General features: G+C 42.3%; 1 protein-coding gene across 4 annotated transcripts in view; it reads left to right on the top strand.

The window, feature by feature from the left end:
* Nucleotides 1-18,950, top strand: part of ubr1 (ubiquitin protein ligase E3 component n-recognin 1) — a 288,023-nt gene that overhangs the window by 65,431 nt on the left and 203,642 nt on the right. For all 4 annotated transcript variants that reach the window (XM_072264036.1, XM_072264044.1, XM_072264054.1 and 1 more), the window contains exons 5-6: nucleotides 1,855-1,985; nucleotides 17,306-17,444. In XM_072264036.1, coding sequence (XP_072120137.1) covers nucleotides 1,855-1,985; nucleotides 17,306-17,444 — 270 coding nt within the window. The remainder of the gene's footprint in view (nucleotides 1-1,854; nucleotides 1,986-17,305; nucleotides 17,445-18,950) is intronic.

Genomic DNA, 18,950 nt, shown 5'->3' with positions numbered 1-18,950 from the left:
GCCAAACGATACTAGAGCGATATCATCACAGCGATATTTGATTCTGCACTTCACAGAACCTAACAGTTTCAGAACAGATGGCAACAAGACTGAAGCCAGAAGAGTTAGAAGTGTACTCACCAAATACTTTGACCCATAGTGAATAAATAAGTATACTCACTTTGCCCTGTTTTCTGTCCTTGCTTGTATGAAGGTGGTTTACCTACTTATGCAAGTACTTCTCTGATAATAGATGTGTAACAGCCTAAGGTAACATTGTATGGAAATACAAGATAACACTGATACAGACATGTTTTATACATTTAACAAGGTGCTTTATTAATGCAACAGTTAGTTTTTCAGTGTTCGTCGTCAGCCAGGTCATACTGTCTGTGAATTCCCTGTCGGTTGTCTCCATACGCTCCAGTATTTTTTTTAGTTTTAAGTCCTCCTGCGCAAGAGCCAAGAGCAATTCCTTTTAAGTTTTTCTACTCTGTAACTGGACAAACGCATACCAAGTATACCGTTTCCTCTTTGCTTGTTTTCTGTGTGTCCTGTGCATGCCCAGTAGGAGGAGATTCACCCAAATATCCATCTAATGTGGACAGAGATATTTTGAAAAACACTTAGTGTGGAGGGCTGTTGTTTTTACTCAAAACCGGCGTTTTCAAAACTATCTGGCGTAGTGTGGAGATAGCCTCAGCTCAACTCTGACAGGAAGCTACAGGTCACAGTTTGCAGCAATTGTTTACCAGAAAAAGTGTGAATAGCGAAGTATTTAGTTGCCTTCTTTGTTTCATTGACCACCAGAAAGTTGCCACTCAAACTAGTGAGTAGCACTATTTTAAACCAGAAGACACCAGGACATACCATCTTTAATTACCCACAAAGTTAATTTAAGACTGCACATGAATAAATATGATGCACCCCACAATGTAGTTACGATCATATTACAAAATAGAGTATCCTAATACAATATACGATCTACACACATTTACACATCTCCATTACTAATGGAATATTCTGCCCTGTGTGGCGGGAAAGCACCATAAAGCCAACGCATTATAAGAATATAAAGGCATTGAAGTGCGCACACTCAGTGCAGTGACAGCAGAATGACAAGGCAATAGTTGTGTGTGTAAATGCGCATGTGTACAGAGTGTGTGTACTAAGCGTTCTCCATAATAATTGTCATATGTACCAAGAATACAATGAAAAGCTTTAGTTGCTGTGCAATTCAGACCAATCATTCCAGACATAGTATGTGGAGATAGTAAAATCATGCAGAATATGGTGTTACAGTTACAGAGGACATGATGTGTAGCTAAGACAAAGTGCAGTTGGAAGAGGTATAGCAGCTGCCACATCAGTGCTAAGCGTCAGGAAAAAAAAATGTTCATTTAGATCGGGGTTCCCAATCTGGGGTCCACAGACCCCTCGGTTAACGGTAAGGGTCCTTGGCATAACAAAGTTTGGGAACCCTTGATTTATATGACAACAACACTGGTAAGCTATTGATAGGGGAGGACAGTTGGAAGTGTGAGCAACAAATGTTAGTGGTGTGTAATCAGAAGAGAGCAAAAGTGTGAATGAAAAGGTAAACTAGTATGAATCAAACCAAGTATCTTTGTAATTGTGAAGCAGACAGGTGGTGAAAGAAAAATACCATTGTGTGGCAGAGCGCCCCAGGATGAATTGAAGTGGGAGCATATTTCAGGACTTATGATAACTATAATGCATTTTAACAGTTATGTTATCAACTGATCCACAAAACTGCTTTGTCATGGAAAATGATCTGTGTTGGAATTCTTGTACAAAAGTAAAAAAAATTTGCAATCTGTGTTTATTCTAAATACTGGATTTGTGTTTCCATAGAATCCTGCGAGCCAATTACCTGTAGGTGTGGCTGAACGAGCCCAAGACTTGTTCACTATTATATTCATGTATATTGTGGACATGCTGATTTGGACAGAGGACAAAGAGCTGCATCCAAGACTGCAACCAAGGTATATGATGTGAAATGTCCATTTTATCACTAACATGCTGATAATTGAAAATACAAGAATAGGAGAATCGTGAATAGGAGTTGGCCATCCAGCCCTTTCTGCTTGATCTGTTTATCAAGATCATGTCCTATTCCCATATTTTCCTGCCCTATCCCCATATCCTTTTATTCCCTAAATGTCAAGAAATCTGACGTGAATGAACCCAATGACTGAACTTCTACAGCCTTCCAAGTAGAGAATGCCAAAGGTTCACCACCCTCTGAGTGAAGAAATTTCTCTTCATCTGACTGTAACCCCTAACTTTATTCTCCTCAATTACTAGGATTGTTCTCCCTGCAACCAGTCCATTGAGTCCTGTAAGGTTCAATGAGATTACTTGTTCTAAATTAAGGAGAATATAAGCCTGTTTGTTCAGGTTCACAAAAGGCAAGTTTCTAAGGGTATCGGTGGAATCAAGGTAGTGAATCTTCATCTCATTCCTCCTTTAGCATTGGCAAGGAGAAAAATATTATGCATAACACTCCATGTGCTGTATGACCAAGCCGTATACAATTGCAATACGAGATTTTTTTTACTGGAGGTAGGAGACCAAAGATGCTGGAATTTGGAACAACAGACTATCTGCTGGAAGAACTCAGCAGGTAAAGCTGCATCTGTGGGAAGTAAGGAGTTGTAGATGAGTCCTGATGCAGGATTTCAACTGAAAACATCAGCATTTCCGTTCCTCCCACAGATCAAATCAAAATAAATTCAAATCAAGTTTAATTGTCATCCATACTATTCGTGGATTCAGCTGAAGAAGACAACATTCCTCTGGAGCCAAGGTGCAAAAACATACATGTGCATTCAGTAACGAGAAAGGGAAAAAAAAAAAAGATCATGATCACATAAGAAAACACATTTTTAGTCCAAGACCCTGAGTGGCAAACCCTGCAAATTGACGGTTCCCAGCAGTCCAGCTTGCAATTCCACCAGTCCAGTACTGACGGGAGAGGCCATTCCCAGATGCCACGCTACAACACAAACCGGTGGCTTGAGACCTAGTCCTTGCGACAACCAAGATAATGCTGTTGCCTTGCTGCCTGTCTTACCACCAAACAAGGGAAGTAGACCTGGGGCAGTCAATGTCCAGCAGGGCCTTGCAATTGTAAAAGAAACATCCAAGACAGTCACTGACAGTTTCATTACACACTGCTTTTGTGCCAACTCTAGTGCATCTGAGTAGTAGGCTAAGGAGCTGGTGGTAGACCTGAGGAGAGCTAAGGTACTGGTGACCCCTGTATCCATCCAGGGGGTCAGTGTGGACATGGTGGAGGATTACAAATACCTGCGGATACGAATTGACAATAAACTGGACTGGTCAAAGAACACTGAGGCTATCTGCAAGAAGGATCAGAGGCGTCTCTATCTCCTGAGGAGACTGAGGTCCTTTAACATCTGCTGGACGATGCTGAGGATGTTCTACGAGTCTGTGGTGGCCAGTGCAATCATGTTTGCTGTTGTGTGCTGGGGCAGCAGGCTGAGGGTAGCAGGCACCAACAGAATCAAGAAACTCATTTGTAAGGCCAGTGATGTTGTGGGGAAGGAACTGGACTCTCTGACGGTGGTGTCTGAAAAGAGGATGCTGTCCAAGTTGCATGCCGTCTTGGTCAATGTCTCCCATCCACTACATAATGTACTGGGTGGGCACGGGAGTACATTCAGCCAAAGACTCATTCCACCGAGATGCAGCACAGGGCGTCATAGGAAGACATTCCTGCCTGTGGCCATCAAACTTTATAACTCCTCCCTTGGAGGGTCAGACATCCTGAGCCAATAGGCTGGTCCTGGACTTATTTCCTGGCATTATTTACATATTACTATTTAATTATTTATGGTTTTATTACTATTTATTATTTATGGTGCAACTGTAACGAAAACCAATTTCCCCCGGGATCAGTAAAGTATGTCTATGACTATAGGCAGCAGGCTGGTCCCTACCCAAGTCAGCTCTTCCCAACAGCCCGTCCCAAATCCCTCAACCCGATGGGCCAACACACCTTCTCTGAACTGCTGGCCAGCTCTCATGACAACCCGGCCGGCTTCTCTGAACAATGAGCAGCCCACTGATGCAGTAGACCTGCTATACACATAGTTAATGGAGTTGAGAATAGATGCAGGTGCTGCTCACCGTATTTAATTCTTTCAGCAGATTGTTTGTTGCTCAACAGTTCTTTACGGCTAAACTCAAATCCTCTCATGAAGGCAAACAGAATTTTTATCTTAATTGCCTGCTGTATCTGCAGATTAGATTTCAATGACTTGTGTACAGGTCCGTATAAACATTATTTTATTTATATATATCTTTATAAAATGTACTCTGCATTTCTGTTTTGTGCACGAAAGTGAATGGTCTCAAATTGTTCCACATTATATTCCATCTGCTATATTCTCCCCACTTAGTTTCTCTGTACCATCTTGATGAGTCACAATATTCTTCTCACCACAATTCCATGTAAGTAAATTTAGAAATGTGACATTTGGTCCCCTTTGGTCGAATTGATTGTGAATAGCTGGGGCCCCAAACAACAGTAGCACTGCCCCAGTAGTCCCAGCCTCCCAATCAGAGAGAAACCAGTTTATTATTTCTCTTTGCTTTTACGATTGAATGTGGTAGTCAGATCTGTCATGCAGGAAATTGAGTTTCAGGCTAGATACAGTTTATTAAACACCAAAAAGGCTTACAAAGGAAAACATCAATGCAAAAGCAGTTTATTTCACTGAATGCATTCAGTTTTATTGACTGAACTCTATTAGATTACTTGGCCTATGGAGAGAAATCCAGTAAACATAACCAAAAGGAATAAGCTGAGTTTATGGTCTGGAAATTGGAAATGGACAGAATGCCGGAGGAACTCAGCAGGTCAGGCAGTATCTATGGAGAAGTGTAAACAGTCGACGGTTTGGGTGTTTCCAGTCCTGAAGAAGGGTCTCAGCCCAAAATTTACACTATTTCCTCTTTCCCATAGATGCTGCCTGACATGCTGAGTTCCTCCAGTGTTTTGTGTGTGTTGCGAAATGCAGTTCAAAGCTGTTACAGAGAATGAATTCAAAACACGAATGTTGGAAATGTCCTATAGATCAGGCAATATTCATCGAGAGAGTTCAAGTTTATTGTCATTCTACTGTACACATATACAACCATGCAAAACAATATTTGTTGCATCATGGTGCTCCCACGCAACATATATCAACTATAGCACATAAGCCAAAATATTATACTATAAGTTAATTAAAATATAATTCAAAATACATGTAATACAGTACAGCACAGGTAAACAGCTCGCTAGCCGAGTGATAAGGTTTCGGTGGTGGCTGGTTATTCATTAGTCTCACACCCTGAAGGAAGAAGCTGTTACCCATTCTGGCAGTCCTAATGCTGGTGCTCCTGTACCACCTCCCTAAAGGTCGTGGGTCAAAGAGATAGTGGGATGGGGTGGTAGGGGTCCTCAACAATGCTTTGGGCCCTCCATCTGCCACACTCCCCAAAAAATGTCATAAATAAGGGGTGAGGAGGAGGGAGATGCCAGTGTTCCTCTCGGCAGTTTTTGCTGTAGGATCTTGCAATCCAATGCCTTGCAGCTTCTGTACCATGCAATGATGCAGCCAGACGGGACCTTCTCCCTGGTGCTCCTGGAGAAAGTTGTTAGAATGGGTGTAGGGAGCCTTGCACAAAGGGAAAACCAAGTTGTTATTGTTATAGGTTGATAAATTTGCAGCAGAACTGACTGGATAATAAGCCGCTTGAGGAACATCACCGTGCCTTCCATACGGCCTTCAAGTCTAAGTTCAAATTAAACAATATCAGATTTCACTGTTTGTATCTAGATGCAGTATGTTGAGGTAGTAAGAAGGTAAACAATGCAGAATATTGTTGCAGTTACAGTGAAAGTGTAGTGTAGACAGGCAAATGAAAAAGTTGGAAGATGTATAGCAGCTGCAGTACCAATGCTGGATGGCAGGAGCCCAAACAAGTTCATTTACATGAACAGCACCACTGTTATGCTATTGACGGAGGAGGAAGCAGCAGCACAGTTAGAGGTATATCTGTGCTGCGGGTTAACCAGCTGTAATATTAACATCCCACACTCGACTATCTGATCTGCTCAACATTTCCGATATTACCCCTTTTATTCTCCACAACACTGCTGAGTACCGGCATGTGAGATCTTGCATTCCTTTCTAGTTAAATCAAAAACCTCTACAAAAGGGGTCGGCTTATACAAAGGTAGCATAAAAATGTCACTTTTTTAAACCTTGAAAATGGGGGGTCGGTTTATACTCCGGAATATATGGTAATTGTTTTCTTGTGTCATTTGCTTCAATGAGAGGATAACTGGTTGGATCATTATCCATGCTCTGTTGATTTCTGCAAAGGAGAGCGAAATGATTGTTACCCTGGATGTGATGCAACATAAAAAACACAATAAGTACACCCTATGCAGGGGATACGTTCCTCGCAGTTGACGCATAATGTGAATTATTTAAAAAGAGAAAATAGTGCGGGTTTTCTAAATATGCTTTATCTGTAATTTATTCACATTTTCATACCAATACGACACAAAAGCAGTACTACAAGACATTTGTATTATATTTCATCAATTTATGGTAATATTCAGTGTAATAAATCATAGAAAGTTAACATCCTAGGGTGTATAGTACTTACCAACAGTGGCAGGTGTGTTTGCTCCGGGAGATGAGTGGTTGTTGTGGTGTCGGGCAGCTTTACATGGATAAGGTGGATGGTTGTGGTCGTCAGGATCATTTCAAGCACAGCAAGGGGTGAAGGAAGACTCACAGAACTCTTAGAACTGCCAGCAGAAGGTGTTACTGATTTGAAGAAAGTGGTGAGGGTTGTTTGCTTGGCAGCATTTTGTTTTAAATTTGCTTGTAGGGAAGAAGGGTTGACAGCAGGGAATGACTGAAATGCTGACTCCATTCTAAACGTGGGTCCATGTCCATCACCATTTGTGCTAAGTGTTCCGACTTCCAGCATTCCCTCACCATGGGTAAACTCCTGGGATTTTCAAAATTGTCTGTTGCTTGCAGCATCTGAGAGATAGTTCGCGGTAAAAAAAATACACATGCCTTGAATGTGGATTACACCTTGGTCGAGTGGTTGAATCAGTGATGTTGTGTTAAGCGGCAGGAAACGCACTGTTATGTTAGGATGAATACTGTCCAAATGTTTAGGATGGGTTAGCGCATTGACAAGCAACAAACTAACTTTAAAGGCAAGATTCTGTTCCTGGCAGTAGTGTCCCAGAGCTGTGTTACCTTCAGCTGATGCTGCGCTGTTTATAATTTCCAACTTTTTTCAAGTGTTAAAGCGGTTCTGTGCCGCTCAGCTGACGGCCCAGGACATGACATCGGACGCTTAGGAGGCATAGTTAAATATTTCAAGCGCAAAGTCACTGCACCGTAGGTTAAACCAACAGAAGTTTAAGATCGCGTATCCACACCTTGCCAAAACCAATGCGAGAGTGGCAGGAGAGAGATTGTGAGGTGCACGCACACCTGATTTGTATTGCAGGAAAACAGTGCTTCTTGTACCAACGGTGAGACTGTGAGGTGTGTGCACTTGACTTGTATTGGCGGGAAGGCAGTGCTCTTCGCATAACTGTGAATTTTGGACGCATATAACGAGACGTTGGTACAAATAGGTTCTTCACATAACTGTGAAGCTGCATTGTCTGAAGACGCATATAACGAGGATAGGGTGTATAAAGAACACAATTAAAAACATTTTTTTTTAATTAAATGCAATCGTGAACAATAGCCAGATCAGAAATGCTGATCAAGTCAGCTAATTCCCAAAGAGAACTCTGATAGGCTAATCAGATGGTTCACTGCTGCTCAGCAATAGAACACAAAAAAAATCACATGTACAATTAACGTAAGATACATAAGATTAGTTTATATAGATAAACTGATCATATGTACATAAAGTGACACTTGGTTACACGGGTGTCTGTACATAAGGTGACTGACAGGAAATGATAAAGTATTGATGGTAGGATAATGGATGGAGGTGTTGATCGGCCTGTGGCTTAGGGAAGAAACTGATTTTGAGTCTGGTGTCCTGGCATGGATGCTGCATAGCCTGTTCCCTGATAGGAGAGGGGGCAAACAGTCATGACCAGGTTGGGTGGGATCCTTTAATGATAATGCTGGCCTTTTTGTGGCATCTTTTTGTATATAGGTCATTGATGGCAGGTAGGCAGGTGCCAGTGGTGCATTGGGCAGTTTCAACTCCCTGTTTCCCTGTTTCTAAAGCACTCCTGTCCACTGCAGTGTGGTTTTGTAGCATGTCAGGATGTTCCTTACTGGATCTGAAGAAGATGGTGAATATTGGTGTGCATAGTCCTCTTCGGCCTCCTGAGAAAGTGGAGGCATTGGTGTGCTTTCTTGACTGTGGAGTTTGTGTTCTGGGACTGAGATGTTGTGGGAGATGTGCTGTTCCTGGGTTTGAAACTGCTTGCCGTCTTCCCTGCTGTGCTGCTGATGTGAAGGGGGGTGTGGTTTTCCTGAAGTCGATGACCATCTCCTCTGTCTTGTTGACATTATTCCTATTAGGACTGTAGGAATATCGATACTAGAAGTTAATCATCTGTTTAGGAGGGAACTGATTGTTTGGGGAAAATGAGAGTGATTACAAAAAAATACCAGCCTTTCCAGGACATACAGTGAATTAGTGATTTTTTTAAAAACTGGAATTTATATTTTAAAGCTCATAGAACTATTTTTAAAATTATTCTTGCTAAGTTATTTTTTATGTACAGTCCTGCTTGAGAATGTTGTAAACTTTATCAATCCCATCTGTGGTAGTTTGCAGATTCCACTCTGATCTCATCAACTACCTCAGAACCCACAAGGCTGAAGTGGAGACAAAATCTTGAGGGTCTCCCTGAGAAAGGGCATCCTAGTGAAATCTTGATTTTGTGCATAAGAATCTTGATCAATACTGAAAAGCAATTCATTTCAAAGTTGACAAACATCAGTAATTTGAAGTTCAAAAGGTCAAATTTAATACATTTATTATTGAAGTATGTATGCTATATATAGCTTTGAGAGTCATCTCCTTACAAGAATCTGCAAAACAAAGAAACCTAACAGAACCCATTAAAGACTGTCAAGCACCCAATGTGCAGGGGAAAAAACAACTCATGCACACCAAAAAGTATGCAAATAAAATTTAAAAGACAGATTCTGCAGATACTGGAAATCCAAGCAATTCACACAAAATGCTGGAGGAACTCGGGTGGTCAGGCAGCGTCTCTGGAAATGAACAGTTGACCTTCCAGGCCAAGACCTACCTTCAGGACTGGAAAGGGGGAAGTCCCCAGAATAAAGTGGGAGGAGGGGAAGGAGGATAGTGAGAAGGCCTTGGGTGAAGCCAGGAGGTGGGAAAAGTAAACAGCTAGAGAGGAAGGAATTTGATAGGAGAGGAGAGTGGACTATAGGAGAAAGGGAACGAGGAGAGGACCCAGTGGAGGCGATAGGCAGGTGAGAAGAGGTAAAAGGCCTGAGTAGGGAATAAAAGAAGAGGGGAGGGCAGGGATAAATGTTTTTCCTGGAGTGAGAAATCAATTTTCATGTGTCAGGTTGGATGCTACATAGATGGAATATAAGGTGTTGTTCTTTCACCCTGAGAGTAACCTCATCGTGACACAGGAGACCATGGATAGTCATATTGTAATGGGAATTGGAATTAAAATGTTTGCCACCAGAAAGTTCTGCTTTTGACAGATGGAGTGGAGGAGCTCGACAAAGTAGTCCTCCAAATTTTCAATGGGTCTCATCAATGTAGAGGAGGCTGTATCAGGAGCGCTTTATCCAATCATAGAGAAGTATGACATAGAAACAGGCCCTTTGGCCCATCTAGACTATGCCAAAGCCACTTAAACTGCTCACTCCCAACAATCTGCACCAAGACCATAACTCTCCATATGCCTATTATTTATGTACCTATCCAGATTTTTCTTATACATTGAAATCGAGCTCACATGGGCCACTTGTGGCAGCTCAGTCCACACTCTCATGACTCTGAGTGAAGAAGTTTCCACTCATATTCCCCTTAACCTTTTCACCTTTTAGCCTTAACCCATGATCTCTGGTTGTAGTCCCACAAAACCCCAGTGGAAAAAAGCCTGCTGATATTTACCCTGTATGTGCCCCTCATAATTTTGTATCGCTCTATCAAATCTCTCAATCTTCTGCATTCTGAAGAATACAGTCCTAACCTATTCAATCTTTCCTTATAACTCAGGTCCTCCGGTCCTGGCAGCATCCATGTAAAATTTCTCTGCACTCTTTCAACGTTGTTTACATCTTTCCTGTAGGTAGGTGACCAAAACTGCGCACAGTACTCCAAATTAGGCCTCACCAATGTCTTATGCAACTTCATAATATCCCATTTTCTGTTTGCAATACATTGATTAATGAGGACCAGTGTGCCAAAAGCTTTCTTTATGACCCATCTACCACTTCCAACAAATTATGTACCTGTATTCCCAGATCCCTTTGTTCTACCACATTCCTCAGTGCCCTGCCGTTCACTGTGTAAGACCTACCCTGGTTGGTCCTGCTGAAGTGCAAAACCTCACACTGGTCTACATTAAATTCCATCTACCATTTCTCAGCCCATTTTTCCAGCCTTCCTCACTGTCCACTGCACCCCCACTCTTGGTGTCATCTGCAAATTTGCTGATCTAGTTAACCACATTATCATCCAGATGATTGATATAGGTGACAAACAACAAAGAGCCCAGCACCAATCCCTGTGGTACACCACTAGTTGGAGGCCTCCAGACAGAGGGGCAACTCTCTACGACCACTCTGTGGCTTCTCCCACAAAGCCACTGTCTAATCCAATTTACTACCTCATCCTGAATGCCATGCGACTGAACTTCCTTGATCAGCCTCCCATGCGGGACCTTGTCAAATGCCTTACTAAAGTCCATGTAGACAACACCCACTGCCTTGTCTTCATGCACTTTCCTGGTAACTTGCTTGGGGAAAAAAAAAATCTAAGATTGGTTAAACATGAGCTACCATACACAAAACCATGCTGACTATCCTTAGTCAGTCCATGTCTATCTAAATACTTGTGTATTCAGTCCTTAGAATACCTTACAATAACTTTCCCACTACTGATGTCAGATCACTGGCCTATAATTTCATGGTTTCTGTTTAGAGCCTTTTTCAAACAGCAGAACAACATTGGCTATCTTCAATCATGTGGTATCTCTCCTGTTGTTAAGGAGGTTTTAAATATCTTTGCTAAGGCCCCAGTAATTTCTACACTTGCCTCCCGTAGAGTCCGAGGGAACACCTTGTCAGGCCCTGGGGATTTATCCATCCTGATTTGCCTCAGGGTAGCAAAACATCTCCTCCTCTGTAATTGGTACAGGGTCCACGAAGTTGATGATGTTTTTCCTCAATTCTATAGACTCTGTAATTGTCTTCCGAGTAAATACAGATGCAAAGTGTTCATTTAAGATCTTCTCCCATCTGTTTTGGCTTCACACATGGATTACCATTCTGGGCTTCCAGAGCAGGGGTCCCCAACGTTTTTTGCACTGCGGACCGGTTTAATATTGACAATATTCTTAATATTCTTGCAGACCAGCCGACCGGGGTGGGGGGGGGGGGAAATGTGTGGGTGCGCGTTCAAGTAGGGTTGCCAACTTTCTCACTCCCAAATAAGGGACAAAAGTAGCAGTCAAATACGGGATGCTTGTGTTTACCTCGAGAAAGACTACCATGACCATGAAGCCTTGTGCGGGCACCTGTGTGCACATGCGGGTAGGTGCCAATTTTTTTTCCTACAAATCGGTTTTGGCTTAATCTTCCCGATTCTGTTAAGTGAAACTACACTGTACATACATTATTTCTACTTTATATAGGCTGTGTATTTATCATATCATTTCTGCTTTTACTATATGTTAGTGTTATTTTAGGTTTTATGTGTTATTTGGTATGACTTGGTAGGTTATTTCAAGTTCAACAGTGCGTGACAGGGAATGAGGAAAGGTGCAGCTGACTCATGTTGTTTCCTTGCGGCCCAATGGTTGGGGACCGCTGTTCCAGAGGACCAATTTTGTACCTAGTGATCCTATTGCTCTTAATGTACCTATAGAATCCCATGGGATTCTCCGTTACCTTGTCTGCTGGAGCAACTTCATGCCTTCTTTAGACTTCCTGATTACTTTTTTAAGTGCTTTCTTCTAATGCACAAGCAGCTCATTTGTTCCTACTTGCCTAGACCTGCTGTGCATCTTCTTTTTCCTAAACAAGGGTCTCAACTTCTATTGAAAACCAAGTTTTCTTACACCTATTATCTTTACCTTTTATTCCGACAGGCACGTGCAAGCTTTGTAGTCTCAAAATTTTGTTTTTGAAGGTCTCCCACTTACCAAGTACACCTTTGCTAGAAACGGCCTGTCCCAATCCACACTTGACAGATAAAGACCCTAAGACTGTAAGACATGGGAGCAGAATTAGGCCATTCATCCCATTGAGTCTGCTCCGCCATTTCATCATTGCTGATCCTGGATCCCACTCAATCCCATACACCTGCCTTCTTGCCATATCCTTTGATAGCTCTGGGTACCCCCACCATAGTAAACATCCTCTCCACATCCACCTTATCTAGTCCTTTCAACATCTGGTAGGTTTCAATGAGATTTCCCCGCACCCCCCCCCCCCCCGGCATTCTTCAAAATTCTAGTGAGTACAGGCCCAAAGCTGCCAAACACTCGTATGTTAACCCCTTCATTTCCAGAATCATCCTTGTGAACCTCCTCTGGACACTTTCCAGTGACAACATATCCTCTCTGAAATATGGGGCCCAAAACTGTTGACAGTACTGCAAGTGTGGTTTGACTAGTGTCTTATAAAGCCTCAGCATTGTCTCCTTGCATTTATATTCTATTCCCTTGAAGTAAATGCTAACGTTGCATTTGCCGCCTTTACCACAGACTCAACCTGTGAATTAACCTTCTGGGAGTCTTGCACGAGGACACCTAAGTCACTCTGCACCTCTGATGTTTGAATTTTCTCCCCATTTATATAATAGTCTGCATTATTCTTCCATCATCTAAATCACTGACAAAAAATGTAATAAGTAGTGGTCCCAATACTGGCCCCTGAGGAACACCACTAGTCACTGGCAACCAACCAGGAAAGGCCACCTTTATTTCTTCTCACTACCTCCTGCCTGTCAGCCATTCCTTTATCCATGCTACTATCGTTCCTGAAACGCCATGGGACTTTATCTTGTCAAACAGCCTCAAGTGTGGCACCCTATCAAATGCCTTCTGAAAATCTAAGTAAATGACATCTACTGCCTCTCCTTTGGTTACCTGCTTGTCAATTCCTTAAAGAAGAGATTTGTCAGGCAAGATTTCCCTTTACAGACTCATAGTCATAGTCATACTTTATTGATCCCGGGGGAAATTGGTTTTCATTACAGTTGCATCATAAATAATTAAATAGTAATAAAACCATAAATAATTAAATAATAATATGTAAATTATGCCAGGAAATAAGTCCAGGACCAGCCTATTGGCTCAGGGTGTCTGACCCTCCAAGGCAGGAGTTGTAAAGTTTGATGGCCACAGGCAGGAATGACTTCCTATGACGCTCAGTATTGCATCTTGGTGGAATGAGTCTCTGGCTGAATGTACTCCTGTGCCCAACCAGTCCATCATGTACTGGATGGGAGACATTGTCCAAGATAGCACGCAACTTGGACAGCATCCTCTTTTCAGACACCACCGTGAGAGAGTCCAGTTCCATTCCCACAACACCACTGGCCTTATGAATGAGTTTGTTGATTCTGTTGGTGTCTGCTACCCTCAGCCTGCTGCCCCAGCACACAACAGCAAACATGATTGCACTGGCCACCACATACTCGTAGAACATCCTCAGCATCGTCTGGCAGATGTTAAAGGACCTCAGTCTCCTCAGGAAATAGAGACGGCTCTGACCCTTCTTGTAGACAGCCTCAGTGTTCTTTGACCAGTCCAGTTTATTGTCAATTCATATCCCCAGGTATTTGTAATCCTCCACCATGCTGACTTTGACTTGTTTTATCATTAGTCTCCAAGTACCTTGAAACCTCATCCTTAATAATAAACTCCAACACTTTCCCAACCACTGAGATTAGGCTAACTGGCCTATAATTTCCTTTCTTTTGTCTTCCTCCCTTCTTAAAGAGTGGAGTGACATTTGCAATCTTCCAGTCCTCTGGGAGCATGCCAGAATCAAATGATTCTTGAAAAATCATGACCAATGCATCCATTATCTCTTTAGCAACCTCTCTCAGGACTCTGGGATGTAATCAGTCTGGTCCAGGTGACTTGTCCACCAGAAAACCTTTGAGTTTGCCTTTCATGCTTTCCTTTGTAATAGCAATGGCACTAACTCCTGCTCCCTGACACTCACGGACCTCTGGAACACTGCTAGTGTCTTCCACAGTGAAGACTGATTAAGTTAATCTTTTTCCCCCATTACTACCTCACCAGCATCATTTTACAGGGGTCTAGTATCAACTTTCACCTCCCTTTTACTCTCTATAGAACTGAAAATACTGTTAGTATCCTGCTTTGTATTAGTGGCTAGTTTGCCCTCATATTTCACCTTTTCCCTTGTAGCTTTTTTAGTTGCTTTTTGTTGAATTTTAAAAGCTTCCCAATTATCCATCTTCCCACTCACCTTTGCTACCTTATATGGCCTTTCTTTGGCTTTTATGCAGTCTTATGCAGTCTTATGCAGTACCCTTGTCAATCACGGTTGCCAACCCTGTCATTTGAGAACAACTATTTCTGTGGGACATACCTGTTTTGCACCTTGTTAACTATTCCTAGAAACTTCAGCCACCTCTGCTCTGCCATCACCCCCACCAGTATGCTCCTCCAATCCACCTGGGCAAGCTTCTCTCTTATGCCTCTGTAACTCCCTTTATCCCATTGCGATACTGATACATGTGAGTTATGCTTCTCCTTCTCAAACTGCAGTAGGAATTCAATCATATGATCACTGTCTCCCGAGGGATCCTTTATGCTAAGCTCCCTAAAAGGATCTGGGTTATTACACGACACCCAATCTAAGATGGCCTTGCTCCAAGTGGCTCTAAAAAGCCATCTAATCGGCTTTCCTTCGCTTATGATCTGACACCAACCTGATTTTCCCCATCTCCTTGCATAATGAAGTCCCCATTACAATTGTGACATTACCCTTATTACATGCGTTTTCCAGCTCCCTTTGCAATCTCAATTCTACATCGTGGCTGTTATTTGGAGGCCTATATATGATTTCCCACAAAGGATATTTTTACCCTTGCAGTTTCTAAACTCCACCCACAAAGATTCAACAATCTCTGGCCCTATGTCACCTTTCTAAAGATGTAATTCCATCTCTTACTAACAGAGCCACACCACTGCCTGTGCCCTCCTGCCTGTCCTTTCAATACAAAGTATAATTTCTGATGTTAAGCTCTCAACAATGGCCTTCTTTCAGCTGGGACTCAGTGATGCCCACGACATACCATCCAATCTGTAATTGCTCCACGAGTTTGTCCACCTTATTCTGAATGCTATTTGCATTTATATACAGCACCTTCAGTCCTGCATTCTTCACCTTTTTGAATTTTGTCTCCGTGGTACAATTTAACTCTTTGCTCTGTTTGCATTGTACCCAATCATTGGCTTGTTCTTCCTTGCATTCATGTTACATCTGTAGCCTCCTGGTAAGCCTTAGGCTCGCTCAGCTCGCTTTCGTCTGGTGGAGCAGTCTTCGGCCCCGCCAAACTGGGTAATCAAGTTTGTGGGGATGCCGTGTGATGTACCCCACACCGCCAATTAACAGACAGCACACAATGTACGATTTACAGATTACACTTTATAGATCTTACTGGAACTATGTAATTAATCGAGATACAATGTAAAAGGTGCCAAACTTAATCAGAGTTCAACCATTTTGTGCTCAACCGTTGGAGCTCAATTAATGGAGTCTTCCTTCCACCATTTGATCTCCTCCGACCTCCTCGACCTGCCGCCTGGGACCAACCACAGTGGTTGACCAGAGTGCGTCCAGCACGTTCTTCCTCTTCGGTTCTCTTCCCAAAAAGCCCTGGGCTTCGGACTCCCTCTTGGGTCTGATCCTCGCCCAGTTTACAGCATCTCTGTCATCGCGTCTCCTGTCTCTGTCCCCATCGCACCTTCTGCCCAAAGCCTGCGAAAACAATAGCTTACAGACACACAAGAAAGAATAACATCTATCCCAATTGGTTAGCAAATTAATACAATTCTCGTTATCAGTAATTATAACCCAAACAAGCTGCTACTGCTAACTCAGCAGTTAACATTACAGAGGAGCCATTTTATTAGCCTTAGCAAATAACATGAAAGAAGAAACCACTTACACATCCGTCATCTACTTATAAAACTGCTGGCACACCCTCAGCTTCCTCCTACTGATTCCCATCCTGTACCATAGAAGTTTAAACCACCTCCATTTTGAATACAATTAAAATAGGTCTTTCTCCAATTTAGAACCTCACCCCATGGATCAGACCTATCTTTTTCCATATTTACTTTGAAGTTGATGGCATTATGATCACTAGGTGCAAAATGTTCCCCTGCACAAACTTCTGTCACCTGCCCTGTCTCTTTCCTTAATCACAGATCCAGTATCGCACATGCTCTTGTTGGGACTTGCATGTACTGATGAAGGATGCTTTCCTGAACACATTTGACAAATTGTATCCCATCTAGTCTTTTTATATTATAGGATTCCCAGTGGAAAGTTATAATCACCTACTACTATAACAGCCTTCTTTCAATCGGCTACGATCTCTTTACAAAGTTGTTACTCTAAATCCCTTGGACTGGCTGTGTAATAGCATTGTGTTAACCCCTACACTACCATGCTGCCCCCATCTTCCATTCTATAAATAAATTCATAAAAACTGTAGGGTTCAGTTTTTCTTTCAAATGCAAGTATTAAGATCTCAGAACCACAGAAGTATTTATTGTTTATTAATTAGTAAAAAATGCAGTAGGCGACATCTGATTCTCTGATTAGTGCTGTCTAATAGATGAGTCTGGAAATTTAAATGTGCTGTCAGTGGTAGAGGATTCCATAGTTTTGGGCGGAGAAGTCAGCTAATGTCTTGTACTATGCTTGCCAATTTTGTCTGGTAATGATAATTGATGACAATCTGAATAAAATGTGTTGATGCAAAGTCTTACTCTTGTGCTTTTTATTCCCCAAAGGGAGAAGTCGGACTCTTATTTCTGTTTGCTGTTTAATGATAAGCAGCCTTTGTTTGACCACATAATTTACTTGCTCCAGCGGGCATTAGACTGTTCACAAAAAGAAGCACAGAATTACGCTGCCTTGATAGATAGAGAGGTAAGTGCTGTTTGCTGTTGTGGGCTCTTGTGTAAACAAGTTTGTATAGAACTTTCTCTATATTAACATGAAAAAATATTCATACCAAACAAGTTTAGTTAAGCTGGCAAAGGTTGGGAAAGAGAGTGTACATTGAAGCTTAGAGTGATAATTATACAGCATAGGCTTTAAAACTGAAGACTTAGCCATCAATGTGGGGTCAAAAATGTCCAATTGACTAGATTTAGAAGATTGCAGAATTCTCACAGTTTAGGGATTTGGATAGGGTGTCAATACCAAAAAAAATACAAGCACGAGACTGGATTATATTCTTCGCTTTCTTTTCTTGTGCAGAAAAACAAACAGGCTTGGATCTTGAATAGGAAAATTAGGAAATATGTAAGATAGGAAATACAGTCGGCCCTCCTTATCCACGGATTCAACCAACCGTGGATCGAAAATATTTGGAAAAAAAAATTCCAGCAAGTTCCAAAAAGCAAAACTTGAATTAATGTGCTTAATCCACGTCAATGAAGTGATGTGTAGGCATGCCCTGCTGTAGCCTCCCACCATTTCACAGATCCTCAGTCTCTCTCCAGCACTCGTTGTTTGAGCATTGTTGGCCTTGCTACTTGTGTTGTGTGCCCCCTTTGTTTCTGTGAAAAAATGGCTCTTAAAAAGCAATTAAGTGGTCAAAGCAATTCCTCAAAGGCCAAGAGAGAGTGTAAAGTACTATCTCTCGCTGAGAAAATAAAAATCTTAGATCTTTTGAAAAGTGGCATGTCACTCGCCGAAGTGGGCCGTAAAGTTGGTAAGAATGAATCGAGCATTCGCACAATAAAGCAGAAAGAAGGTGAAATTCGTGGAAGTGTTAGTGCTACCCCTACAATGGCAAAAATGGTCTCTCTGGTTCGTGATAAAGTGCTTGCGAAGACTGAGAAAGCATTAAGTGTGTGGCTAGAGGACATGTCACAGAAGCATATCCCTGTTGATGGCAAAATTATGCATAAAAAAGCATTTAGCCTCTATGAGCATACTGTGAGGGGGTTGAGGAGAGCGAGAGGAAGGAGTTTCTAAGGGTAGTAAGGGATGGCTGGCTAGCTAAGTAAAGCGCTACAGCCTCAAGAACTTAAAGATCACGGACGAATCGGCATCGACTGATGCCGAGGCAGCATCAGCGTTCCCAGAACAGCTCAAGAAACTCATAGAAGAGAAAGGCTACCTTTCAGAGCGGGTCTTCAATTGTGATGAAACAGTCTTGTTCTGGAAGAAGATGCCCAATTGTACCTACATCCATAAGAGTGCCAAGCAGGTCCTGAGGTTCAAGGCCTGGAAAGATCGTCTTACTCTGGTGCTGTGTGGCAATGCAGCTGGTCACATGATCAAGCCAGGACTCGTCTACCGAGCAAACAATCCCCGGGCCCTTAAGAACAAAAACAAAAATTGCCTACCTGTGTTCTGGCAACACAACAAGAAGGCTTGGGTGACAGCGATCTTGTTCTTGGTATGGTTCCACCAGTGCTTCAT

The sequence above is a fragment of the Mobula birostris genome, chromosome 1, assembly GCF_030028105.1.
Source record: "Mobula birostris isolate sMobBir1 chromosome 1, sMobBir1.hap1, whole genome shotgun sequence".
NCBI lineage: Eukaryota > Metazoa > Chordata > Chondrichthyes > Myliobatiformes > Myliobatidae > Mobula > Mobula birostris.
Note: the sequence above shows the minus strand (reverse complement) of the source record. Positions and strands in the feature narration are given on the sequence as shown.